The 26,564-nt window shown below is 36.0% G+C and overlaps 1 protein-coding gene and 1 non-coding gene across 7 annotated transcripts in view; one reads left to right on the top strand and one right to left on the bottom strand.

Annotated features, from left to right (window-relative positions):
- The window catches only part of Tasor (transcription activation suppressor), a 54,152-nt gene that overhangs the window by 11,933 nt on the left and 15,655 nt on the right, over positions 1-26,564 (top strand). For all 6 annotated transcript variants that reach the window (XM_075988862.1, XM_075988861.1, XM_075988858.1 and 3 more), the window contains 15 exons: positions 1,169-1,314; positions 2,721-2,813; positions 4,621-4,693; positions 5,078-5,169; positions 5,728-5,889; positions 9,115-9,239; positions 11,241-11,272; positions 12,171-12,276; positions 13,922-14,025; positions 14,107-14,210; positions 17,885-17,957; positions 18,049-18,120; positions 20,273-20,974; positions 23,154-23,536; positions 25,204-25,348. In XM_075988862.1, coding sequence (XP_075844977.1) covers positions 1,169-1,314; positions 2,721-2,813; positions 4,621-4,693; positions 5,078-5,169; positions 5,728-5,889; positions 9,115-9,239; positions 11,241-11,272; positions 12,171-12,276; positions 13,922-14,025; positions 14,107-14,210; positions 17,885-17,957; positions 18,049-18,120; positions 20,273-20,974; positions 23,154-23,536; positions 25,204-25,348 — 2,412 coding nt within the window. The remainder of the gene's footprint in view (positions 1-1,168; positions 1,315-2,720; positions 2,814-4,620; positions 4,694-5,077; positions 5,170-5,727; positions 5,890-9,114; positions 9,240-11,240; positions 11,273-12,170; positions 12,277-13,921; positions 14,026-14,106; positions 14,211-17,884; positions 17,958-18,048; positions 18,121-20,272; positions 20,975-23,153; positions 23,537-25,203; positions 25,349-26,564) is intronic.
- On the bottom strand, positions 18,605-18,711 carry LOC142859264 (U6 spliceosomal RNA). The gene has a single exon (XR_012912174.1). It is a non-coding gene; the product is annotated as a U6 spliceosomal RNA (small nuclear RNA).

The following is a 26,564-nucleotide window of genomic DNA, read 5'->3' on the forward strand; positions in this document are numbered from 1 at the left end:
CGTTGCCTAGGCTGTCCTTGAACGTCATCTGTAGTTAGCCATCAATTAGCTAGGATAAAGTGGTGGTGCACACCTTTAATCTCAGCGATATGAAGGCACAGGCAAGCTATAGAACAGTCAGGGCTACACAGAGAAACCCTATTTCAACTTTAATGTTTGGTAGTTAAAAATGTTGCATTTTTTAAATCAATAATACTACTCTAACTTTATTGCTAAATACAAACTACCATTTTAGTTTATAGGTGCATTAGCTAAATTTTTTTTTTTTTTAAAGACAGGATCTTGCTATAAGTCCTGGCTGGCCTGGACCTTGTTCTCTAGATCAGGCCACCTCACACTTTTGGTTATCCTCTTTTCTTTGTCTTTCAAGTGTAGGAATTATAGACAGGAGCTCTCGTGCTGGGTTTAGGCTTTCATTTATGGTAAATCTTTATATTTGTTAAACTACCATAGTCTTAGGCATACTTTTTCAGTGTAGTGTAAATAGGGATTGAGACAAGTTGAGTACATGTATAGATTCCCTTGAGAATTTAACAATAGATTGCCGGGGCTGGAGAGATGGCTCAGTGGTTAAGAGCTCTGGCTGCTCTTCCAAAGGTCCTGAGTTCAATTCCCAGCAACCACATGGTGGCTCACAACCAACTAATGAGATTTGATGCCCTCTTCTGGCCTGCAGGGATACATGCAGGCAGAGCTCTGTATACATAATAAATACAATTAAAAAATATTTAACAATAGATTGCCTTAGGTAGGTAGCATCCTTGAGTCTTATAAAATTGCAACCTTTGTGTGTGAAGCCAGATCCTCATTGCTGAAGGAACTAGTTAGTCTAGGTAAGTCTTAATTTTTCGTCAGTGAGTTAAAAACATTATTTGTGTCTGTCTGTGTATACACATGTACACATGGTTATGCAAGGAAGGGTAGACAACTTTTTATGAGGATTAATCTAAGGACCCAACTCAGTTGTCAGGTCTGTGCTGTAAGCACTTTCACCTGTTGGGCTGTCGGGACAGTTGGTCATCTTCAGTGAGTTTTAATGACTCTTGCACGTCATAATGTAACTTTTGATGCCTTTTGTTCATTTGAAGTTAGATATAAAATGAAAGCCAGAAAAATGTACATTTGTGAGAGAATAATCTTACAGTACCTTTTTTTTTTTAATTTTTAGCACTTTTCCAGTCATTAACTCCAGGCTCTAGAGAATTTGAAGATGTTTTAAATATTCTCCATTCATCTTACCTTGAGCAATCCTCAGTAACACATTTTAACTATAGAAGAGCTTGCTTGATACATAATGAACTTTTGGAAAAAGAGGTATGTATTTAGCCTGTGGAAGAAATCCTTTTTAAGTTTTTGAAATGTAGTGCTAGGAATTAAACCCCTGGGTTGAACTCATGTTAAGTAAATGTTCTATCCCGAGATATATCCCCTCCTAAATTGTATCTCTTTTATTGCTGTACTGTGTTTATCTGCTGTGTTAAATTGTTACTAGTGTGTAGTTATGCATAATCCTGAAATTTAGTCATCCATATAGGGATAGCTTACTATAAGAGTACTTACTTGTAGATCGACAAGTTTTTTCCTCTTTTATATGTGTTAATTAAATGTTAACATTGAAAGATAATAAGATTTAATGTGTTAAATAATCCTTTTTTCTTTTTCTAAAAATACTGGCTTTGTTCATTTTAGTGAAATTTTTTTTTCTTGTGGATTCAAACAATTTCTTTTAAAAGATTGGGTCTTATGCTAGTTGAGAATGGTCAGGTTGGCCTTGAATTTGAAGTAATCCTGTATCAGATTTCCAAGTGTAATTGTAGGGGCAGGTCTCCCCCCATAGAAATTCTTACTGTAAAAGTATATACTAAGGGCAACTGTTGACAATGAATCCTAATTTCACATACAACTTAGATGTTTTTTGAGTTTAATATAGGAAACCAGCATGTATAATTCTGATATAACACACAAATGAAATTTTAGAATGTTTAATATTTAATGCTTTCTAATGGATGTGAAATACTGCAAAGTCTGGTTTTATATCAGCTAGTATGCTACAAAATTTAACTTTGAATATCTTCCTGAAAGGCACTGTTACTAGTTCTCAAAAAAATAAACATTTGGTAGTTTGATGTGGTTTCATGGTATAGTAGGGATTATTTGTTAATTGTATAAGGAAATTTTATCTGAAGTTACAGTATATGGTTGAAGAGGTAACCTGAATACAAATACAAAATGCTTGCTATTCTAAGTAGATAATCTGTTTGAATCTAAAAGTAAACCCAGCAGTTTAGATTACTTGATGAATATGGAGCATACTGTTAGAATACCAAACAGAGGCTGGCCTCGAACTCAAAGGGATCTTCCTGTTTCAGCCTCTAGACTGCTGGCTTTCCAAGTGCCACTATGCCTATTTAAATAAATTCAACCATCTGTTATGTCCAGTATACCATGTTAAATGAGAAATAAAAGATAGCAAAACATCAATTTATAATCTTTGAGGAGATGGGGGAATAGTAAATATTTAATAGAAAATTGGCTAAAATTGGTAAGTACTAGATACTTTGGACTATTTTATATGGGGGATTAAAAATGGGAAGAAAAATCGAATTGAACATTGAATAGCAGAAAACATTGAAAGATATTTTGATAGGTTTGAGATTTCTTAGAAAAATTTCTTTAAGGTTAATGAAACAATCATGCTAAGATAGATGAATTTCTTTTAGTTTACAGAAAAGAGAAGAGAACTGAAGTTTGATGGTAGATTGGATAAGGAACTTTCAGAATCTTACGCATTTCTCATGGTTGATCGATACCAGGTGAGATAATTCTGTTTCTATTGTAAGTCACGAGTTTCGCTATCATTCAACAATACATTTTGCTAAGCATGAGGTAACTTTTTTCCGAGAGAGAGAGAGAGAGAGAGAGAGGGAGAGGGAGAGAGAGAGAGAATATGAACATATGTTGAACTCAGGTTGTAAATATTGGTGGTAGATTCCTTTACCTACTAAGCCCTCTTACCTAATCTTTGTTTATTCCTTATGATTTATCTTATTTTTAATAAAGTGTATGGTATGTGAACATGAGTTTGGATGTGTATTGGCTCTCCTGGAGCAAGAGTTACAGTAGTGAGCTGTAATACAAGCAGTGGTGAGCTGCCTGACATGAGTGCTGGGACTTCAGTTTGAGTTCTGTATGCGCTCTTAAGCAGAGTCCTCTTTCCAGGCCTTGTTTTTTTTTTTTTTTGTTTGTTTGTTTTTGTTTTTATGAGCTGTGTAGATCAAGTTGGCCTTGACCTTGGGAGCATCTTGCTGCTAGTCACCTGTGGTTACAGGCATTCACTGTAAGATAACATTTTTATTGGCATATAAGTAGAAGAAATGATTCAGAGGGCAGATTATATGTTTTGTAATTTCTTTTTCAAATGTCATTGTTTTTCTGATCAGTTTAATTCTGTTTCTTCTCTTAATCAAGAGCATGCTTGATTAAACACTTTCTCTTAGGAAAACAAAATTCTCTCTGTCTCTCTCTCTTGTCTCTGTCTCTCTCCATATATATAAAACTATTTTTTTTTAAATATTTATTTATTATGTATACAATATTCTGTCTGTGTGTATGCCTGAAGGCCAGAAGAGGGCACCAGACCTCATTACAGATGGTTGTGAGCCACCATGTGGTTGCTGGGAATTGAACTCAGGACCTTTGGAAGAGCAGGCGATGCTCTTAACCTCTGAGCCATCTCTCCAGCCCCCTATAAAACTATTTTTATATAGTTATATATATATAGTTACTGTTTTTGGTTTTTTGAGACAGGGTTTCTCTGTAGCTTTGGAGCCTATCCTGGAACTACCTGTTGTAGACCAGGCTGGCCTCGAACTCAAAGAGATCTGCCTACCTCTGCCTCCTGAGTGCTGGAATTAAGGTGTGCATTACCACCACCCGGCTTCATATATATTCTTTTTTTTTTTTTTAAGATTTATTTATTATGTATAGTGTTCTGCCTGCATGTACACCTGGAGGCCAGAAGAGGGCACCAGATCTCATTACAGATGGTTATGAGCCACCATGTGGTTGCTGGGAATTGAACTCAGGACCTTTGGCAGAACAGTCAGTGCTCTTAACAGCTGAACCATCTCTCTAGCCCCTTCATATGTATTCTTATAGCCATTTTCCCCCTTTAATTAACAGTAGTGATTAACTTTCTCTTTACTTGGGGCTGGAGAGGTGATTCAGAAGAGGACCTGAGTTCAATTCCCAGCACAAGTGCTTGTAACTCCAGCTCCAGAGAATCCACTGCCCCTTTCTGGTGTTTGAGGGCACTGCACAGACAAATACATATTGTTCATAAATAAGAGTATTAAAAATAAATCTTAAAAAATATTTAACTATTTTTGTGTCTTATTTCCTTTTTGTTTGTGAGAATATCTGCTACAAGTAGCATAGATCAGGATAAGTTTCTGATAGGATTACCTAAGAAATTTAAACAAGTTTTACATTAAATCTCACTATTTAACTGAAATGTATTGTGAAATTTTTGTAATGTATAGTTTGGAAGATTAGTTTTTGAAATTTTACAAATTATTTTTTCTTGTTATGATTTCAAACTGAAATGTTTCATTTACTTAGGTTCAAAGCATATGTGAAAAAGGATTGCAAGTGGGCCAGTCCAAAATAACCATTCTTGGCAGTCCTTCTATGGGTAATTATTTTGGTTTTTTTGCTTTTGTTTTTCATTAATGACTGCTATTAGTCGCCACTGAAAACTCTCAGTGTGATCTGCCTATAGTAACTGTTTATAACGAGACCAAGTTCTGAAATGTAATGCTGATTTTATTTCTTCGTTTCTTAGTTTTGCATACTTCTGATTGGTCAGATACTATGATTTAAAATGTTTCATTCTGGTCAAAATGATTTTTGAAAAATGTGATTAATTTCCTGTTTTACTCTGGTTTAAGCATCAGCCTTCTTTGCTGTCTTTAGTATTTCTCTTTTAAAAAGTTGGCATATCTCCTATCCCTATTATTATTAGTTAAATATTTTGATTAAAAAAAACCTAATCAAATTATTTTTCTCTTTCTGCTAGGTGTCTATCTGTGTAGATATGCAGATCTCTTACAGGCTAATCCTTTGGAAGTTGGGGCAGTGGGAGATGTTGTTATTTTTAAAATAATGAAGGTAATTTTAAAATTTTAATTTTTATTTGTATATATCAAAGATAGCATTTAACTTGGACTTCAATTTTAAGTGATCTCATGACTTTAGGAGTTTGAATTAAAAATCTGTATTTGGTGGTATATGAAGATACTTGAGAATTTTATGTTTTGAGACAGGGTTTCTCTGTAACAGCCCTGGCTGTCCTGGAACTCATTCTGTAGACCAGGATGGCCTTGGACTCACTGCCAATTTAATGTAGGGAGTGAACAAGCCACAGGATGCGTGTGAAGATTAGAGGAAGACTTGGGGGGGGCGGAGTTAGTTCTTCCTGCAACCTTGTGGGACCTGAGAGTCAAATTCAGGTCATCAGGCTGTGTGTTGTTTACCTGCTGAACTGTCTCACTGGCCCTCTTTGTCTTTCTCACTAATGTGCACACACACACACCACATTTAAACTGTTTCCAAAGAGAATAACATGTTGGTAATGTAAGTAGGTGAGCAGTTGAATAGCACCTTATTATGATAGTATATAGTAAAAATAAGGTTAGATATATACTTAAAATATTTTCTTTATTTTAGGGTAAAATAAAGAGTATTTATGATCCTCTGAGTGTAAAAAGCTTGGAGCCTGTGTTAAATAAAAATGCGTTGGATCCTACACCAAAGCATGAATGTCATGTGTCTAAAAATGCCAGTAGAATTACGTCCCTTTTGGCTTACAGAGCCTATGAACTCACTCAGGTATGTACTTGGATCCAGTTTAGTGTGAAAGATTTATTATTGTATTTATGTGTCTGTCTGTCTTCCAGTGTGTGCAAACAGGTGCTTACACTTGTAGGTGTGTACGCCGAAGAAAAAGGTAACAGATCAGATCAGAGCTGGAGTCACAGGATATTCACCTGGCTTGTAAAGACAGTCCTGGGGTCCAAACTCTGGTCCTCATGATCAAGCAAGCACTTTAGCTGCTGACCCGTCTCTCTCTAGCATCACCTTATTATATCCTGAAATGCCTGCTTTTCACAACCCTAGAAAGATCTTTTCTTGTTTTGTTTTTGTTTTTTGTTTATTTTTTTTCGAGACAGGGTTTCTCTGTAACTTTGGAGCCTATCCTGGAAACAGGGTTTCTCTGTAACTTTGGAGCCTATCCTGGAACTCACTTTGTAGACCAGGCTGGCCTCAAGCTCACAGACCTGCCTCTGCCTCCCGAATGCTGGGATTAAAGGCATCTTCCACTACCGCCTGGCTCCCTAGAAATATCGTATTGGTGAATAAAATACCATTTGCTTTTCAAAGTAAATGTCAAGCTCTTTGACTATCTTAGTTCATAAAACTTTGTTCTTTTGATATTACAATTCAGACTTAGAGTATATTTTTAAGCTTTACCAGATAACAGAAAACTGTACAAGCTTTGTTCTCTGCTTTTCTTTAAAAAATAAAAATAAAAAAAAAATTCGCCGGGCAGTGGTGGCACACGCCTTTAATCCCAGCACTCTGGAGACAGAGGCAGGTGGAGGCCAGCCTGGTCTACAAGAGCTAGCTTCATGACAAAGCTACAGAGAAACCCTATCTCAAAAAAAAAAATAAAAAATCTTTGAGACAAGGTCTCAATATGTATCTCTTAACTCTTTATGTAGTTCAGGCTGGCTTTGAACTCACAAAGATCTGCCTCATGCTGGCATTAAAGCTATGTACGGATGTCAGCTTTTTGTTGAGAAGTTTGTTTTGAAACAGGGTCTCATTGTGTAGTCTTTGGAAGCTTAAAACTCACTAGGTAGACTGTACTGGCCTCAAATTCATTGAGGGATCTTCCTTGCCTCCTAAATGCTTGGATTAAAGGTTTGTGCCATTACACTAGGCTATTTTCTCTTTCTTTTTTCTTATCTTTTATTTTTTGATATAGGGTCTTATGTAGGTTCAGCTTGGTCTCAAACTTAGCAAGTATCAATTATTTGCAACTGTCTTCTTAGTTAGGGGTGGTACTTTGTGTCTACTTCCCCTTCTTCATGCTGGGATTTTTATATGCTTTGAACTTGTGTAGGTCTGCTGTGGTGAGTTCATATGTTTATTAGTCCTGTTCTGGCTAGATTATGCTGTTTCCTTGGAGTCATGTACCATGTCTGGCTCTTGTAATCTTTCTGCCTCCTCTTTGCATTGATCCTGAGCCTTGAGTGGGGAGGAGTTTGATAAAGACATTTTTATTTAGTACCGAGTGCTACAATGTATTTCTCTCTACACATTTTCCAGTTGTAGGTCTCTGTTACCTACTACAAGAAGCTTATTTTGTGAGGGTTGAGTGATGCACTGATTTATGGGTATAACCATATGTCATTAGGAATCATTTTATTAATGTGTTTGTTTAGCAGAGTAATAGTAGTACGTTTTCCACTAGGGCCCATGACTTATTTAGTCTTAGGTTCTTAGCAGTGAGAGGGTTCCATCTCATGGAGTGTACCTTAATCCAATCCAAGTGCTAGTGCAATTGTGGTTCAAATGTTATTAACCAAATATCTTTCAAGCAAATTGCTGTTGTAGGTCAAAGTTTATAGCAGAGTAATACTGATGATTGATTTTCTCTGGTAGCATGTCCTTTTCAGCACCATGAATAGTTGGGTACCAGCCCAGTTTCTGCATGTTTAATTGACATAATGTCTTCAGCAGTAGGGCCTTATCAGGTTGTAGAGGGTGACCAGTAAACTTGGCAGTAACCTGTGTTGTTTGGATGGGTTTGTGGTAGGTACCTCTTTGGCCAACAGCTCAACAAGATGTAACCCGTTATTGGCCCTGAGGGTTTTTACTTGGTAGTGTAAGATACCTAGTTGTGGACATTGTTCTCTTGTATTATATGGTGATATATGGTGAGCCTAGAAATAATCTTCAAAATTTTTGTTGGGGCTGGACAGGCGGCAGGCAAATCAGAAAGGTCATTGGCTAGTCTTCCAGAGGACCTGAATGTGATGGTTGATAATTGACAGATGTCTGTAACTCCTGTTCCAAGGGACCAGATGCCTTCTGGCTTCCTCAGGCACCAGGGTAGACCTATATATAGGCAAATGCTCAGAAGCGTAAAATAATAACAAAAGCTTTCTGTAGTATTTGTGGAAAATAGTTTGTTGACTCCTTGTTGAAGTGTCTTAGTGGAGACTTATGACTGGGGGTTTTAACCAAAATTATATTCATGAAAGGCATTAGGAGCTTCCTCAGTTCACTATTTTTGATGATATGTTGTTGGTAGACTTGAAATATAGTTAGTAACTGGGTTTTCTAGCACTTATAAACAAGAGCTTTAGATTAAAAAAATGTTTTGGAAGAATTTTGAAACGTTATTGAAATTAGTAATTTCCCAGGAAAAAGGACTTGATTATAGACTTAGGCCTTCTTTCTCAGTTTTCTGCAGTCCGAATACTCCAGCATTGATGATTAGAGGGGGAGGGCAGAGGCTTGTGAGTGAGAAAGTAATTAACTTGACTTTTATATTTATAGTCTTTTGCACTAACAGAAAATGATACTTAATATTGGCTGAAATTTTGTCCTTAGTATTTTACTTTTTGTTTTTTTTTTTTTTTGAGTCAGGGTTTCTCTGTATAATAGTCCTGAAACTAGATCTTGTAGACGACGCTGGCCTCGGACTCAGAGAGATCCGCCTGCCTCTGCTTCCTGGCAGTATTTTACTTTTTTAATCAAGTTGACTTCTGGGCTGACCTAGCTTAGACTCCATTGGATATTATTTTCATTAGAAAGTTAATCGCACATTCCTGTTGTTATCGCTCCAGAAGTAAACTTAAGGAATACCTTTGGTATCTGGTATATAGAATGCATAGAAAGTACCAATTTTTTGTTTCGGTGAAGTAGATGAACTCAAGCCTTTCCTGCCTGAGCTGCTTAGGTGGTTCTTATGTTTCTTAATAAAATATCTTCTTTACTACTTGCCTATTCTGAAATGTTAATTTTGTGCTTTCTTATTTTTAGTATTATTTTTATGAGTATGGCTTTGATGAACTAAAACAAAGACCAAGACATGTTTGTCCATATGCAGTTGTGTCTTTTACTTACAAAGATGATAAACAGACGGCAAAGTTTATGTCTTCACTGAGGTAAGACAAGTTTACACAGAAAAATACTTCAGAAGTTATCATTATCCTCTTCAACTTTTTTGACCTTATCTAGATAGGAACTAAAATGTGCTTTTATTTACCTAGCAACTGAATTGTGGGGCTCCCCCTTCCACTCACTCCCCCCCCTTCCTTCCTGTTTTTTGTTTATTTGGTTTTTTTTAAGGTTTATCTGTACTTTCATAAATAGCAGTTTTGAAAAGTGAAATTTTAACTGGTTATGTGGTATATGATTGTACTATCAGCACTTGGGACATAGAGGTCAGCCGTGACTGTCCAGTGAGTTTGGAGCCATCTTTACTACGTGAGTCCCTGCCTTCCCCAAACAGAAATTTTGTGTTTTTAGCTCTCTTACAAAATCGAGTTTCTATAAAGCTTTCTCCCAGAGAAATGAAATATTTAATGGAATACCTAGACATTCCTAGTCTTAAGACTCAGGTGATATTTTCTTTTGAGTTCATAAACATAAAGTAACTTCTCAAACTGTCTAAAAAACAAACAAATACATCTTTATAGGGTGACCTATGTTGGCTTTTAAAGTCAAATGCACTTGATAAAGAACACTTTGGTTGTTTTGTTTGTTTTTCTTTTTGGAGCTAGAATTATCTTATATACTATAGCCCAGGCAGGCCTGGAGCTTACTATTGATAGAACTCAGGTTTAAGATTGAGAAGATCCTGCCTCAGCCTCTTGAGCATTGGTATGAGCTACCAGTTCCTATTGATACAGTACTTTTTTTTTTCCGTGTTTAGTGAGACCTCAAAACCTCTACAAGTACCAGTTCATATAATGCAGAGTTGGGTTTCTCCTTTTGCTTCATATATATGAATGCTGATATAACACATTTATTATAGTATTTTTTGATAGATGATCTTTAAAAGACATAACCACTTATAATTATGAAAGTCATATTCCTGAAACTATCCCCCTTTCATCTTCTATGTGTGTGTGTGTCTGTCTGTCTGTCTTTTGGTAAAGTCTATGTAGTCATGGCTGTCTTGCAACTTGCTAAGTAGACCAGACTGGTCTCAAACTTACAAAGATCCACCTTCCTCTGCCTCCTGAATGTTGCCTGGCTCTTTTCCTACTTTGTTGAATCCCTTCTGTTGACCCCCAGATTGATTCAGACAAACATTGATGAGATATCCACCCTATGCTCTGAGTGTGCCATGAGTACTCTTGTGTTGGGACCCACACTTACTGCTATTCCTTTTCCCCAGTTCCTGCATAGCTGTTTTTTTGTTTCCTCTAGCCTTTCCTATCATTGGATGTTCTTTTGAGTTTTGTTTGTTTATTTATTTATTTTTAATATAAACTCTTGTACTTGATCTTTTTTGTGTAGCTCTTGAAATCATAATCTAATAACTATACTTGTTGATAATTACCTTTCTTCATCCTTAGATTGTAATTTGTTTGAAATAGGGACTGTCTTCTGTTTATACTTAGAATTCTGTTACCTAGAATTATGCCTAATAAATAATAAGAGCTTAAATATTTGTTAAATGGCTAAGGATATATTTGTATAGAAAGGCCGTTTTTTTCTAATCGTATTTTCAATATATATATCTTGAAATATATATATGTACATATATATATATATATAGTTGACAAAGGTATTAATAGTCTTCTGTCTGTAAATGGATAAATATAAAACAGCTTTCATAAATTTTGGCAAGCCTGTAATAGAACAGTAAGCACTTCTCAAAGAATTAGGTTTACTTATTTTGTAAAGAATAAGTTTTCTTACTTGCAAGAATTTTGTTCTTTTCTGTAGTTCCATTGGAAATGACACTCACAGGCTGGTGCTTTAGTTCAGTTAAAATTGCTTGCTGTACGTGTGAGGTTCTAGGTTCCATTCCCAGTCCTGGAAAATACAACAGCACCAACAAAAACACAGAAAGTATGTCAGGGTCCTAAATGTTAACTTTCATGTTGCTTCCAATCAGTAATAATTTTCCTTTCTTTTTAAAAAATTATTTGTAGATCTAACAGCTTTAATGCAGATAGAAACATAGGTAAGAGTCTTATTTTTTTTTTACTTTTATAAGTTGAAAGTATAAACAGTGAAAAATTAATAAGTTCAGTATTTTTTATTTTCATAATAATATGAAATATAAAATAAGTGAGGTCATGTTATATATAGCATCAGTATTTGGTCATTTAAACATAAGGAGTCTTTTTAGAATATGCTACTGCTTCTGAAGATGGACCAGAATTTCTAGCACTTTAAATTGATAAAAAAAGATAAATTGGGTTTTACAATTGAACACTTTATTTATTTATTTATTTTTAATATTTTTTATGGTTTATTTAACTTTATTTTATGTGCATTGGTGTGAAGGTGTCAGATCCCCTGCAACTGGATCTTCAGACAGTTGTGAGCTGCCATGTGGGTGCTGGGAATTGAACCCGGGTCTTCTGGAAGAGCAGTCAGTACTCTTAACCACGGAGCCATTTCTCCAGCCCCACAATTGAACACTTTAAAAGCGTTGTATTCACCAGAGGTTTTTGATTTTGATGATGAAGATTGAAATCAATGCTGCCTTTTAAGTTTCTTTATCGCAAAAGAGAGGAGATATTAACCAGGTTTAATACAGTCTCCTTTGGGACAGTGACTACATTGTTTGTGTTGCTTTCTAATGAGGGGACTCATTGGAAAATTGGAATCGTTTTTTGAAGTTGGTTCATTGGTTAGGGTTAGGGCTAGGAATGGTTCGTTGAAGCTGGAATGGTTTCTGTTAAAGGGAAAAGATAACTGAACCTAAAATCTTAGCATTGTGAAGCGTTCCCTGATGGATATGTCACTTCTGTGTTGATTTTTTACTGAATTCTTATTTCTAGATAATTTTCTTTTCTAATAAGTATTTACCTTCTGGGCTATCAAGCAACTGGGCTCTTATTTCTTGTGTTTAGAAAGAGTTTACTACACACTGTGGAAAGGACAACTTTTAAATAAAGGAAAGCTTCTGTGTTACATTTCTTTGAGGTCAGCCACTCGTGCCTTTTTGCCTATCAAGCTGTAAGTATATAACATTAAAATAAAATAGTGAGGAAGGGCAGAGGGAGGATCATAAGGAAGGGGAATAAATGATAACAAAGTATAATGACATTTAACCCTTTATTTCATATAGCGAGGCTAAAAATTAACTTAAAAATTAAAAAGAAAATAGTATTTGGCAGTTAAGGAGACTGAGTTTTAGTTTTTTGATTGTTTTTAAAAAATTTCAGTTTATCTTATTTTGGATTGGAATTCACGATATAGCTCAGGCAGTCTTTCTTGTTTCAACTTCGTGTGTGATAGGGCTATAATTATATACCACCATTCCTGGGTTGCTAGCCATTTATTTTTTTCAATATTAAATTTTACTCTGGTCTATAAAAACTGAAACATAAATGTTAATGTGTTTCTAAAATGGTTGTAACTTCAGAAAGTTAATTGACAAACAAGCTCTGATTCTCAACTTTGAATACTAGTCAGATGGATAGTCTATTCTAAATGGTTGTAAGTCTAAAAGACTTAAAATTTTATTCTACTTAGATTTTTTTTATTTTATTTTATTATTTTTTTTTTTTGTTTTTCGAGACAGGGTTTCTCTTGTGGTTTTGGAGCCTGTCCTGGAACTAGCTCTTGTAGACCAGGCTGGTCTTGAACTCACAGAGATCCGCCTGTGTCTGCCTCCCGAGTGCTGGGATTAAAGGCGTGCACCACCACCGCCCGGCTTTAGATTTTTTTTTAAAGCAGCTTGTATGTAATAGGCTTAAGAGTTGGCCATTTTTAGCTGTGTGTGGTGGAACATACTTGTAATCTCAGTACATGGAGGCTCAAGCAGAGGATCTTGAGTTCAAAGACATTGTTGGCTGCATAGTGAGCTCTAGACTTCTGTGCTGCAGACCCTGATGAAAGTCTGCTTCAAAACAGAAGATGGGTGGTAGTGGCTAACACTTGTTTGTTGAAAAGAGCTTTGATGTGGTAAATTAATAATACATACACAGTTTATAATTCGTATAGCATGTTAGGATTAAAAGTTTACTTATTTTTAATATGCAGAAAATGGTGTAAATGCTTGAAGATAAAGGTCAATGGTAGAATGCTTGCCTGCCATACAACTCTTGGGTTTGATCTTCAGCATCTCCTAAAGAAGAGAATTATGCCAGCTCATACTATAACAGTAAATGATAACTATTCTTTTTATTAGTAAACTTGGCATGTAGGATTAGCTTCTGATTTAAGGATGTAATGTTGGTAGTATTGCCAGTTGCTACTTACTTGAGTGTAGATACCTGACCTTCTCTTTAGAATAAGGTTAAACTATTAATAAATGCATACATTACCCATCAGGTGTATTTTATTTTGTTGACCTTCTGGTAAGGTCTCAGGTAGCAGCTGGTTACAAGTTCACTGTGTAGCAGAGGATGACTTTGAACCTGTGATCCTCTTGCCCTCTACACCTCCCAGATGCTGGCATTACAGGATGCGTCACCATACCTGTTTTATGTGATACTGGAGATTGAGCTCAGGGCCTTTTATATGTTAGGCAAGCACTGAACCAATTGAATTGCATTCCCAGCCTGTATCTTATTAAGTGTATATATTAATATGTCTGATAACATTGCTAGAGTTAAAAATGCAGGTATGCCAAACATGCTCTTATGTTTTCTTTCAGTCCTGAGAAGTTAGATGTTGAAACAGTTATGAGTATTGATTGTTTGAAACAGAAAATTCCTTCTGCATTGTTTAATAAAGACACATACTTGGGTCCTACTGAAGGTAAAGTAATTTCATTTTACTTAAATATGTAAGAAGCAGACCTGATTTGATGTTTTACTGTGTATTTTTTCTTTGTGTTAGTTTTAAAGAATGGGATGTATTGTAGCCTTTATGAAGTTGTAGAAAAGACAAGAATTGGAAGTAACATGGAGTGTTTACTGCAAAAACTGGAGAAAGAAAAACTTGTGAGTGAAAAGTTTTAAATATTTCCATTATCCCTTAAAAGTAATATATTCATAAGTTATCATTAATATTTCAATTTATTTTTGACACTAGAAGTCCTGCAAGGTCTCTTTTGGGTATTTTACTATTAGTACTTTTTTTCTTTGGAGACAAGCTCTTGCTATGTGGTCTTGGCTGGCCTGGATTTCTGTGTAAGTAGATATAATACTCTTGCTTTTCAGTAAGCTTTCTGTAGATCCATTTTTATTACATATTGTGATTATAAATGTATTGTCAAATATTCATGGGATACTGAATGAGACAGACTATAGCATTTATTTCAAAAAGATGTGTTTTTACTTTATGTGTTTGTTTACATGCATGTATGTATGTAAACTGTGTGCATACTTAATGCCTGTGGATGCCAGAAAAGGGCATCAGATCTGGTGGAACACAGGTTACAGGTGGTTGTGTAACTTATGCTGGGAATCAAACCTAATTCTCCACAAGAGTAGGTGCTCCTAACTGCTGAGCCATTTACAGATTCAAAAGAACAAGATAATCTGGTGAATGTTTAAAAGGGACAAAAAAATTTAACCATCTGGGAGGAAAAAGTAGGGAGCTATATCTTTCAGTGTCTTTGAGCCAGTATGGGCATGGGAATTTGGATTTTGTCCTGAGAACTGTAGATTTTGATGTATTTAGAGAATAGGGATCAGGCCTTGAGTATGTATACATTAGCTTTCCTTTATCTGTCTGTCTGTCTATTTGCTTTCTTATTTCTAATTTAATTGTACTGTAACTTAAACAGATGTTTTTCAGATTTAAGTCCCAAGTGGTCACTTTTTGTACATGTCCTCTGTTTATAAATACATATTCCATAATGGTTGAATGCTAGATACATAATTCAGGGTTGACAATATTTATTTATTTTGAAAAAAATGGATTTTACTAAGAAATTTTTTTCCATTTGTTTCCAAACATAGTCTTGCCTGTTGTTCATTATGTAGACCAGGCTAACCTTGAACTCATATGACCTTTTTCTGCTTCTCGCTATCAAAGGCTGTGATTAGTGGCATACACTAATACAAAAGAAGGGTTTGATGTGGGTACAAGTGTGAGATCTTGTCTTGCAAGGTGTTTATTTTGCTGCTGTTAGGATTTTTAGAGCTTATCTGATCCCCTTAACCCCCACAGTACGGAACATGGAATCTGGAACTTCAGATACGCTAGACCACGGACTACTTCCACAAAGCTATAATTCTCAGCCCTTTTTTCTTTTATATTTTGAGAAAGTATCTGTCTGAGTTTTCCAGGCTGCCCTTGAACTTGTGATCCACTTATATCAGCCTCTCAAGAACTGAGATTACAGGCCTGTGCCCTCAGATCTGGCTTTCTGGTTGCTTTTTAGGTTTTTCTTCTCCTTTTCTTGCCTCTCCGTTTTCTTTCTCTTCTCTCACAGTCTCTTCACGGTTGGGGCCTACCCCTTCCTCTCTTCTCCCCCCCCTCCCCTCGTTCTAGTGTGTGTGTGTGTGTGTGTGTGTGTGTGTGTGTGTGTGTGTTTGTTTTGCAATCACAGTATCTAGGTACTAATTTCTTTTTCTTTCTTTTTTTTTTTTGAGATGGGGTTTCTTTTTGTAACAGCTCTGGTTGTCCTGGAACTCGCTCTGTAGACCAGGCTAACCTCAAACTCACAGAGATATACCTGCTTCTGCCTCCCGAGTGCTGGGATTAAAGGTGTGTGCCACCACCACCCAGCCGGTATTAATTTCTTACGTATCCACTGTGGTTTTGTTTTTTGTTATTGTTTTTTTTTTTTCATTGTCTGAATTTCTGGAGAGATTGCTAGTAGTCTTTATGAGCAGGAAAAGGAGTATGTCAGACTTTGGTTTCATATTTGTTAATTCCTGTGTTTTCTGCTTACCTTATTTATTTATTTATTGGCTAGGGGTGTCGGGGCAGGTTGAGACAGGCTTTCCCTGTATAATAGCCTTGGCTGTCATGGAACTAGCTCTTGTAGACCAAGCTGGCCTCGAACTCATAGAGATCTGTCTGCCTATGCCTCCTGAGTGCTGGAATTAAAGGCATGTGCCAACACACCCTGCTGATTTTTTATTTTATTTTTTTGGGTTTTTCAAGACAGGGTTTCTCTGTGGCTTTGGAGCCTGTCCTGGAACTAGCTCTTGTAGACCAGGCTGGCCTCGAACTCACAGAGATCCACCTGCCTCTGCCTCCCAAGTGCTGGGATTAAAGACGTACACCACCACCGCCCGGCTTTCTTTCTTTCTTTTTTTTTCACCCTGCTGATTTTAATGGTTCTTTATAGTCTGTAAACTATTAAGTTTGTGGAATTTGTAAAATGCGATATTATATTTGGAGTGAGTGTGATGTTAAAGGCAGGTGTGACTAGTTTTCCTCAGTGCGCACAGATTCATTATGCCCAGGACTTGAAGACACTATTAAGGAAAGGCATCTAATGTTTTTGGAACATTTTAGATCAAAGTTTTTAGATCTGAAGTAATCTTGCACATACATTGTCTATGTGTGTATTGTGAGATATGTGTGTCTGGCTTTAAAGATTAATGGTAATTATAAGGCCAACTTAAGCGTCTTGAAATTTATGCTACATGTATGTCACTTATCAGTATGATGTGGTCTGGCCTGATGGTTTCCAGGAGACAAAAAGAAAAAAGGGCCACTTCAGGGTATATGTAACTTTTATTTTTGTTAAAATGAAAATCTTACTCTTGGCATAAGCTTCCTTTGTATCAGAAACATCTGGTGACTGACCTATACTGAGTGTAATTTTATTATTATTATTATTATTATTTTAAAGGGAAATATCCCTGAGTTTCATGAACGTTCTCTAGATTGGGATCTTCCTGGATCATTGATCTTCTGGACTCTCACCCTTGCCCCTAGTTTTGGCTCATGCTACCAGCCCCATTATTCAAGTCTTAGTCTAAAAGAGCCATGCTAGAGCACCAGACAGTTATTTTTTAATAGATTGGATTAAAGAGGAGAAGTTATCCTGGGGAAGTTTGGAACCTCCAAACATGATATCACTACTTTTACAGTGTTTTTGTTAGTACAATCACTTTTTATCTTCAATGTTAATAGCAATTTAGGCAGCACAATTTTCACAGTACAAATAGCCTTTTCTGTTCATTCCATCCTTGAATCCAGAAGCTAAATAAAAATAAAAAATGCTGTATGTTAGATTGTTTTATTTTCCTCTGACATAGTACCCTTGGTCTTCTTTGTCACTGTGACCAGAGGAAGGATTTACAAGAGTATGCACACTAAGATGTCCTGGCTACATCGGAACTCTTATTTTCTTTCTTTGACTATTTGACCTTTGTAACTTGATGTCTATTAAACATTTACCCCTCCTCCCTATTCTGTTCTTACCCTGGAGTAAGTAATAAGTACTTTAAATGCTTGCAAACTCTCTCCTAAGTGTCCTTCCTTAGAATGTTGCGGATCCTGCAGCCTTGGGTCTTGTCAGTGTTCCCATTCTTAGTTTTGTGGTTTGAGTGTTATTTTGTTTTACTGTAGTTAAGAATTTTAGCCTAATTTAGTAGCATTATTTTCTTTTAAAAATGATTATATTTTTTTATACATAGTAGTAAGTGTTGTGTCTAAAGTAGTAGTAATAATTTAGTGGATACACCTCTGCTGTCTTCCCAACCTGCAGGTTCTTGTTAAACCTTTGGGAGACCGAGGATATCTTTTTCTTCTCTCTCCTTACCAGATGATTTCTCCATATGGTAGGTAGTCTGGCTTTAATTCTTACAATTTAAAAATATATTGTGGCTTTTTCTTCTTTATTTTTTCTTTTTCTTTCTTCCTTTTTTATAGAACATCAGACTGCCCAGTCTCGAATCCTACATGCTTTGTTTCTGTTTCAAGAACCTAGATGCCTAATTATCAGTAAGTTTTTTTTTTAATGTTGAAGTGTAATTGCTGATAGATATTATTAAAATCTTTTCAGTAAAGCTTCATATTATTTTTGTACATATTATTCTTTGAAATAGTGGGATTATTTTGTGGAATAAGCAAAATAAAACATGACTTTGAGTTCCCTTTCCTGTTTTTGTGTATGTTGTTTCCTGGCTTTGAAGTTTTTTTTCTTTTTTTTTTGTTCTCCCTGCATGTATGCATGCAGGTCAGAAGAGGGCGCCAAATCTCATTACAGATGGTTGTGAATTGCCATGTGGTTGCTGGGAATTGAAATCCAGCCAGTGTGCTCTTAACCGTTGAACCATCTCTCTAGCTACCTAAACTTTTTCTTTTGACTATGAAAATTTGTTTTTTTCTTTTTGATCAGTGCTTTCATTAATCATTAATGAAATTTTATTATAATTGTTTTAGGACTACAGCTTAGTAAGCTTTTTAAATTGATTTTTATTGAGCTAAAAATATGGAAGGCTTCACGAATTTGCGTGTCATCCTTGCGCAGGGGCCATGCTAATCTTCTCTGTATTGTTCCAATTTTTGTATATTTGCTGCCGAAGTGAGCACAGTTTAGTAAGTTTTATGTGACATGTTTTTCTCTGATTCATTTTTGCATTCAAGTTTTAGTGATTTTAAAGTGTCATATGCCATATTAAATATTAGGTGTAAATGGAGACTGTGCTTCTGTTTCCTGGGCACCCAGACTTGAACACTATATTAATTACAACACTGTGTGGTCAGTGGCTCAGGTGTATTCCTAGCTAGCTCTTTCATCTTCAGTTAGCCCATTTCCATTTATTTATTTTTATTTATTTATTTATTTATTTATTTATTTATTTATTTATGGTTTTTCGAGACAGGGTTTCTCTGTGGCTTTGGAGCCTGTCCTGGAACTAGCTCTGTAGACCGGGCTGGTCTCGAACTCAGAGATCCACCTGCCTCTGCCTCTCGAGTGCTGGCACTAAAGGCGTGCGCCACCATCGCCCGGCCCCATTTCTATTTTATATTTTACCATAAGGCTTGTGGTTTGTTACCACACATTGCGTTCTTGGATTTGCTTGACTCTGCCTTCTTTCTCACTGCATTTAGTTTTCCCGCCCTGCCATAGGGCCAAGGAGCTTCTTCTTCTTTTTTTTTTTTTTTTTTTTTTTTCGAGACAGGGTTTCTCTGTAGCTTTTTTGGTGCCTATCCCGGAACTAGCTCTTGTAGACCAATCTGGCCTCAAACTCCCAGAGATCCACCTGCCTCTCTGCCTCCCGAGTGCTGGGATTAAAGGCGTGCGCCACCACTGCCCGGCATCCAAGGAGCTTCTTTATTAACCAATGGTAATAAAACATTCATAACATAAAGAGGGGAATCCCACATCAGTTAGGCCATTCATAGTTAATGAGAATTTGGAATATTTATGTTAGAGAAGATTTTTTGTTGTTTACCTTTTCTAACAACAAACTGGAATACTATTAAGGAATTCCTGCTTTTGGATTAAGCCTGGATTTCTCAGCTGTGGTTACTCAGTGCATGGATATGTGCTTATGAGGAAATGAGTTTATATAAAGTTGTTATTTTATGAGCAAGATGGAGTGACACTGTTATTTGCAAGACTGATACTGCTTAGAATCTCAAATCTTGCTTTTACCCCATTCTTTGCAATTTGCTTGCCACCATTTGTGTTGACTTGGGGCCAGAAGGAAGTGAAGATTGTTAGTGAGGAGTTTTTTCCTCATTAAAAAGTCTGTTTTCCTTTTTCATTTGTTTTGGTTCTTGGCCCATTTTAAGCAGAAACATGGTACTTGTCAGTTGGCTGCTATGCTATATGTGTATTAGAAACAATAACTGGTTCAGCATTAATGTTCAGATGTTATACTTCAGTAATATGATTTATATTTAAGGGCTGGAGAGATGGCTCAGAGGTTAAGATCCCTGGCTGATCTTCCGGAGGTCCTGAGTTCAATTCCCAGAAACCACATGGTGGCTCCCAACCATCTGTAATGAGATCTTGTGCCCTCTTCTGGCCTGCAGGCATACAAGGAGGCTGAACACTGTGTACACAATAAATAAATAAATCTTAAAAAAAAAAAAGATTTATATTTAATTTCCTTACTATGCTTTACTTTCTGTTTATTTGCAGCACAAAAGGGTGTAATGAATCCAGCACCACAGGAGAAACATGAGAACATATCAGATATATTAAAAATAACTCAGTTTTTACAGTTTGCTTTGATTCAGTGTCGAAAAGAATTCCAAGATATAAACACTATAAATTTTTATTCTGTTGTTGAAAAGTACGTAAGTGAATTTTTTAAGCGAGGTTTTGGTTCAGGTAAGCGAGAGTTTTTCATGTTTTCATATGATTCACGATTAGATGATAAAAAATTCCTATACTCAGCACCAAGAAATAAATATCATATTGACGACTGCTTACATACCTACATTTATCAGCCAGAAATGTATCAATTACCTATTTTTAAATTAAAAGAGTTATTTGAAGAAAATCGAAAACGTCAACAGTTTAGTCCACTTTCAGATTATGAAGGTCAAGATGAAGAAATTAATGGTTCAAAAATGAAATTTGGAAAACGAAATGGCTCAAGGGGTGAAACCACTGATCCTGCACAGCAGAAGTCGTCTCATTCTCTAGATTATGATAAGGATAGAGTCAAAGAATTGATTAACTTAATTCAGTGTACAAAAAAAAATGTGGGTGGGGACCCAGATACAGAAGATACTAGAAGCAAAAATATCTTGAAGAGGAAGCTTGAGGATCTACCTGAAAATATGAGAAAGTTCGCCAAAACCAGCAATTCATCTGATAATTACCATCTATATGAAGGTAAAATGACACACTACTTTTATAATAATATCTATTTTATGAACTAGCTAAAGAATAGTTCTGTTCTTTTCCATGTTATAGAGATCCTCAATTTACTAAGCCTAAGAGTCAAATACAGAATGTCCTGGGTACTTGGTTGGGTTTGGATTTTATGTTCTTTTCTTTTCTCCGTTTCTTTTTTGAGACAGGGTCACACTGGAGCTCTGGCTGGCCTGTAATGCTCACCAGTCTCCCTTCCTCAGCTTCCCAGAGAGTATAGTTACAGATGTGAGCATGCCTGCCTGCCTGGCTTGTTCAGGATTGGTTGACCCTATCCTTGAAATTACACTCACAGTAGTAGATAATAGGTCATTGCGGTGGCTTTACATTTCTGGCTGTTAGCCACTTTTGCTAGTGCTAACTAACATGTTCCTCTTGCTGTTTGCCTGTGGTCCTTTCCTTTCTCAGCAAGCTATGTTCTTCAGGTGTGTGTTGTGTTACAGCTCAATTCTTTTTTGTACAATCCAAGAAAACATAAATCATCCTGAATTCAGTTACCATGTCACCACTAAAATGGGTTCTGAATCCAGATGCGAAGAACTGGTTTGCTTTTGTGTATTTGTTTCCTGAATGTCTTACTATTGCCTTTCCAGGGTGATGGATTCAATAATCATTTGTTTCCTTTGAGGTATTTGGTTGGTCATGAACTTGCTGGTCCAGATAGTTACTATTATGTCATTTCTGATGCTCAAGCAGCTAAAGAGTGAAAGAGTTGTCTCCTGTTTTTCTAAAAAAAAAATTTTTTTTAGAATTACAACCATGACCATTCATTTGTATACATAGCTGCTTTCACACAGATTTATAGAATTGCAGTAAAGACGGCCAGATCTTAAAATGATGTTTAAAACATTTAATGTCTGATTTTATATAAAACATTTACCCTGGTATGTCATATTTCTTATTTCTCCGTTGTTCAGTTTAGGCTAATATGATAAAGTATACTCAACACTTTTAAGCATAGCTTGAACTTAGCTCCTATACTATATTTTGTTTTTGAAACGAGAGATGTTTGTTGAATTGTTTTGACTGTTGCTTAATGAATGGACCCTTCTGAACTTTAAAATGAAATTTCTTAGATTCATACAATTACTGTTATGTTTCTTTGTTGTATCATTTTCAGTTGATAGAAATGGGAGACTGTTATCGTAGTGTGTTTAAATATTATAAGTTAAATGCTCATACAGTTTTTTAACTTTTTTATACTGGCTAATTCAGAAGCATGAAATAGGAGATTTGGCCTTTTGTTTTGTGCTCAGAAACCTTACTTGTTTTCTTTTCAAATGTTTTGTCTTGACTAGGTTTGGCAGATTAATGTCCTTGGCATATTATATACTTTATGCTCTGAACAAACCAAAAAGTCTTGTTTATGCTAGATAAGCACCCACCCACTTAATTGCATCCCCTGCTCTCTTTATTTTTGAAACAAGATTTCACTAAGTTGCCCAGATTGGCTTTTGGCTTATTGTGTAGACCAGGCTAACCCATGTATCTTGGCTTCCCAGGTATGTGGGATAGGCATGTGCCACCACATCTGGAACCCTTTTATTCTTGAGTTATTCATTGTGGTAGTCATTACATGTAATTAAAATGAAATAAAACAATATTTCACCAGCCGTACAGCTGTTTGGACCATACTGATAGGAATATTGCAGTCATTGCAAAAAGTTGTATTTGATGGTGCTGTTGTCTGGTATAACTTTGTAGAATTTTCTTTACTTGACTTTGGCATCTCTTTACTTTCAGTTTCTATGTCTCATATCTCTTATGTCCTTCTTGGTTTTTAAATTACTCAATTCATTTCAGTAGCCTCTCTATTGGTTTGTTAAGATTAGTTTCTTCTTCCGTATTTGGCTTTTGAAGACTGTTTTCAGGCAAACAAGGATCTGGCCATGCTACTGTTCTTTTATGTGCTCTTCAATTTTTCAGAAACAGTTATTGTAAAGTACACACATACTTGTAAAATCTAAGCCTAAAATATTTTAGTTCCTACCCATAAATGCCTTAAATGATTTTTAAGTTATATTTTATTTTTAAAAGTTTAAGTTGAAAGGGTTTTAAAAGTTTAAGTTTTTTCATTCTGTCATAAATGAGTATACTGGCTTTTAAAATACAAGAGATGGCTTTTCTTTCTTTTTCTTAGAGTCTCCACAGTCCATTGGCTTACTTGGACACGATCCTAACTTGAGACTGCAACAGGAAGAGGCATGTAACATTGGAGATACCAATAAGCTTTATAATTGGTTATCAGAAGCATTAGCAAATGAACGACACTCAGATGCAAGGCACTCAGATGCATTCCTGACAGATACAGTCAATAAGGCCTTAGGACTGAGTAGCAGCGGTGCCTGTGAAGAGCTAAGACAAAAGTGTGACTATGAGCTGAATCCTCCTTTAGATAAGAAAGACTGTGAGCAGCCTGCTTGTACAAAAGTTGAAAATGTTCATTTTAAGGGTGCTCAGAGCCCACTGCTAGAAGTTGATGCAGCGTCTGTAAAGTACCCTACTCTTGCTTCTACCAGTGAGGTAGGCATTGACCATAAGCTACATTTGACAGACAGAAACATGACTTTCTGGTTATCTGTTTGCTTTTCTGTATGCTGAAGAAAGAGTGTAGGGTGCACTTGAGGGAGTGACCTTCCTTTCAGAAAGAAATAAGACATACTTCTGAGTAATAGTGTTTGTCCTGAAAGGTGATTCTAAGCTTTTATTGTTGAAAAAAGATAAATACTGAAATAATTGTTTTCTATATGCTTGTGTGCTTTATAAATAATGTAAAGTTTGTCAGTATGGTAAAACTTGGCATACTAGGAGTTAATTTCATCTTGTTTCATGAGTCCTTTAAACAGTGGCTGTTCTCTGCTGTAACAGAATCAAAATGAGGCAGAAGCAGCTGAACTTAGTAACATGGGGAGCAAATACATATGAGTGGAGTTTGAGATTATCTCTGAGTGATTCTCAGATTTGCTTACTGTGGAATCCGGTTTGTTTATGTATGGTTTGTCCTTAGTAGAGGGTGACTTCTGCATTAGTCCATACTTTCCTAAAAGAGACCTAATCCTTGAGGGTAATACCAAGACGGTACAATAGTTTTAAGGGTTTATAGCTTACTTATTCTGCCTTTGAATAAAAGTTGTATGCATGCCTCAGACTTTATGTAGTTTTGAGATACTTATTTCAGGGAAAAGATGGGGGTAGGGAGGCTTGTGTAGTAGGCACTGAGATATTAACCTGTGTTGTTAATGTTTTTGAATACATTTAACAAGAGTATGGGCTTCTTCCTGTTTTTGTAACTTAAATTCTATTTCTATTCATTTAAATATTACCTGTTGGTATCATTAAATTACAATAACAGAGTTGAATTATGGCCTATAAATTTTTTTTATGGCCTATAAAATTTAAAACAAAAGTTTACCAGTCACTTCTTTAAATCAATACCGGTTTTGTGTGTGTGGTAATGTATTATGTGTTTTTAAAAATGCATTTTATTTCATGTGGTTGTTTTGCCTGCGTGTTTGTAAATGCACCACATACATCTTTGGTGCAGTAGTGGTGTCAGATCTCTTGAAAGGAGTGGAGTTAAGATGGTTGTGAGCTGCTGTGTGGGGTTTCAGGAATTGAACCCTGGTTCTCTGTAAGAGCAGTTGATATTCTTTATTGCTGAATGTTCTTCATATCGTCTTATAATTTTTTGTTTGTTTACCTCTTGAGTACATGTGAAGGTCAGAGGATAACTTTTGAAAGTTTCCATCGCGTGGCTCCTGAAGAGAGCTACTTCAGGTCATCAGGGCTGATGGCAAGTGCCTTTCCCCACTGAGCCATCTTGCCAGGCCCCAGATAACCTTTAAGGACACTATATATTGTTTATTTCATTTATTTATTGGGGGGAGGTATGTTTGTTTATGACAGGGTTTTACTCTGAACCTGTGGCTGGCCTGTAATCTGGTCGACCTCAAAAGGTATAGACCTTTTGATCTTCCTGCCTCTGCCTTCCAAACCTAATTATAAGCAAGCACTGCCATTCCTGGCCTTGGCAAAGTGTATTTTAAATTTAAATCTAGAGTATTACAACTTTATAATGTTGGTTTTATTTATTTGTAATGCTCGGACTGAAGTTGTGCATTTGTGGTGAGGAAGTAGTATAGTCTTGACATTAAAAGGAAAGCTATTAAATGTATGTACTCTTTTTTTAGGATCCTAATTTAATTAATGTCAGTAATTTTGAAGAGTGCAGTCTGTGTCCCACTGTTTCCATTGAGCATGGATTCCTTAGACAACATTCTAAGTCACATGATGAAGAAGAGACAGAAATACATTGGAAATTGATTCCAATTACAGGTAAGGATTAGTATACTTGGTCATAGGTTTGCTTCTTTTTACTTAGGGACCAGGTTCCTGGAGAGTTTCATCTCTTTTAGATTCCCGTCTTGGTTCACAAGGTAATAATCTTATGTGGCTTTGCCACGAGTCTTTATTTTCAGCAATATATTATTTATCACTATTACATTTATTTATTTATTTACTTATTTTTTTTTTTTTTTTCAAGACAGTTTTTCCTCTGTATAGCTTTAGAGCCTGTCGTGGAACTTGGTTTGTAGCCCAGGCTGGCCTAGAACTCAGAGATATCCACCTGCTTCTGCCTCCTGAGTGCTGGGATTAAAGGTGTGTGCTGCCACCACTCGGCTACTATTACAATTCTTGATTGACATCAGCAAATATCTTCAAAAGGGCTTATTAATATAGGGATTTAGGGCATAGTTACTTTTTGTGGAGTTTTAACATTCATATTATGAATTGAAAACTTGATAGAAACTGAACTTGGAAATAGGTGTTGGAGTGAAATGATGCTCTTTGGGTAGCCAGTAATTTTTAACTCACTAATCTAAACTTCACTGCAAAGCTGTCTGTCATATAGCAAATAGTCATGTTGAGCCTCATCTGTATGAAGGAAATTTGATTTCCTAATGGTTTGTTCTAGAGCACAGCCTGAAATGACCAATGCAAATAGCTCATGGAAAATTATTGAACCACTGGCATTTGATGGTTGTTGAAAGATTGTCATTTGTAATATTCTTTCTTGTCCATGAACACACTGCATGCTCTTAATATTCAAGTTTTTATTCGTCTTTGTTATCTAAGTATGTTTGGAATTGTTTTCTGGGCACATCTTTTCCATTCCTATACCTTTATTTAGACTTTGGAAAGAAATTGAAGAAAGAATGACTTTTGCTGAAAAGTAGACTGGCTTGTGACTTATAATCTATGAGACCTGTAGGGATTCTGAGAAGAATTTCTAAAATTGAGTGTCCATTGGTTTCTGCACTGTTCTATGCTTCCTACCTTACTGGAGGAGACAGGAGGCCCTAGACCTGATGATGGAGAGAGAACTGATAACTTTTATGAAATGGAGACACAGTGAAACTTTGAAATAAAATAGAAAAGTAGTTTGTAAGTGATGGTTATCCCAGCCTTTCTTCATTTAAAAACCTTTATAATTGCTGTTGAGTCATTTAAAGAAATAATATAGGTACTGCTTTAAAGAAATAATATAGGT

Source organism: Microtus pennsylvanicus, chromosome 10, assembly GCF_037038515.1.
Source record: "Microtus pennsylvanicus isolate mMicPen1 chromosome 10, mMicPen1.hap1, whole genome shotgun sequence".
Taxonomy (NCBI): Eukaryota; Metazoa; Chordata; class Mammalia; order Rodentia; family Cricetidae; genus Microtus; species Microtus pennsylvanicus.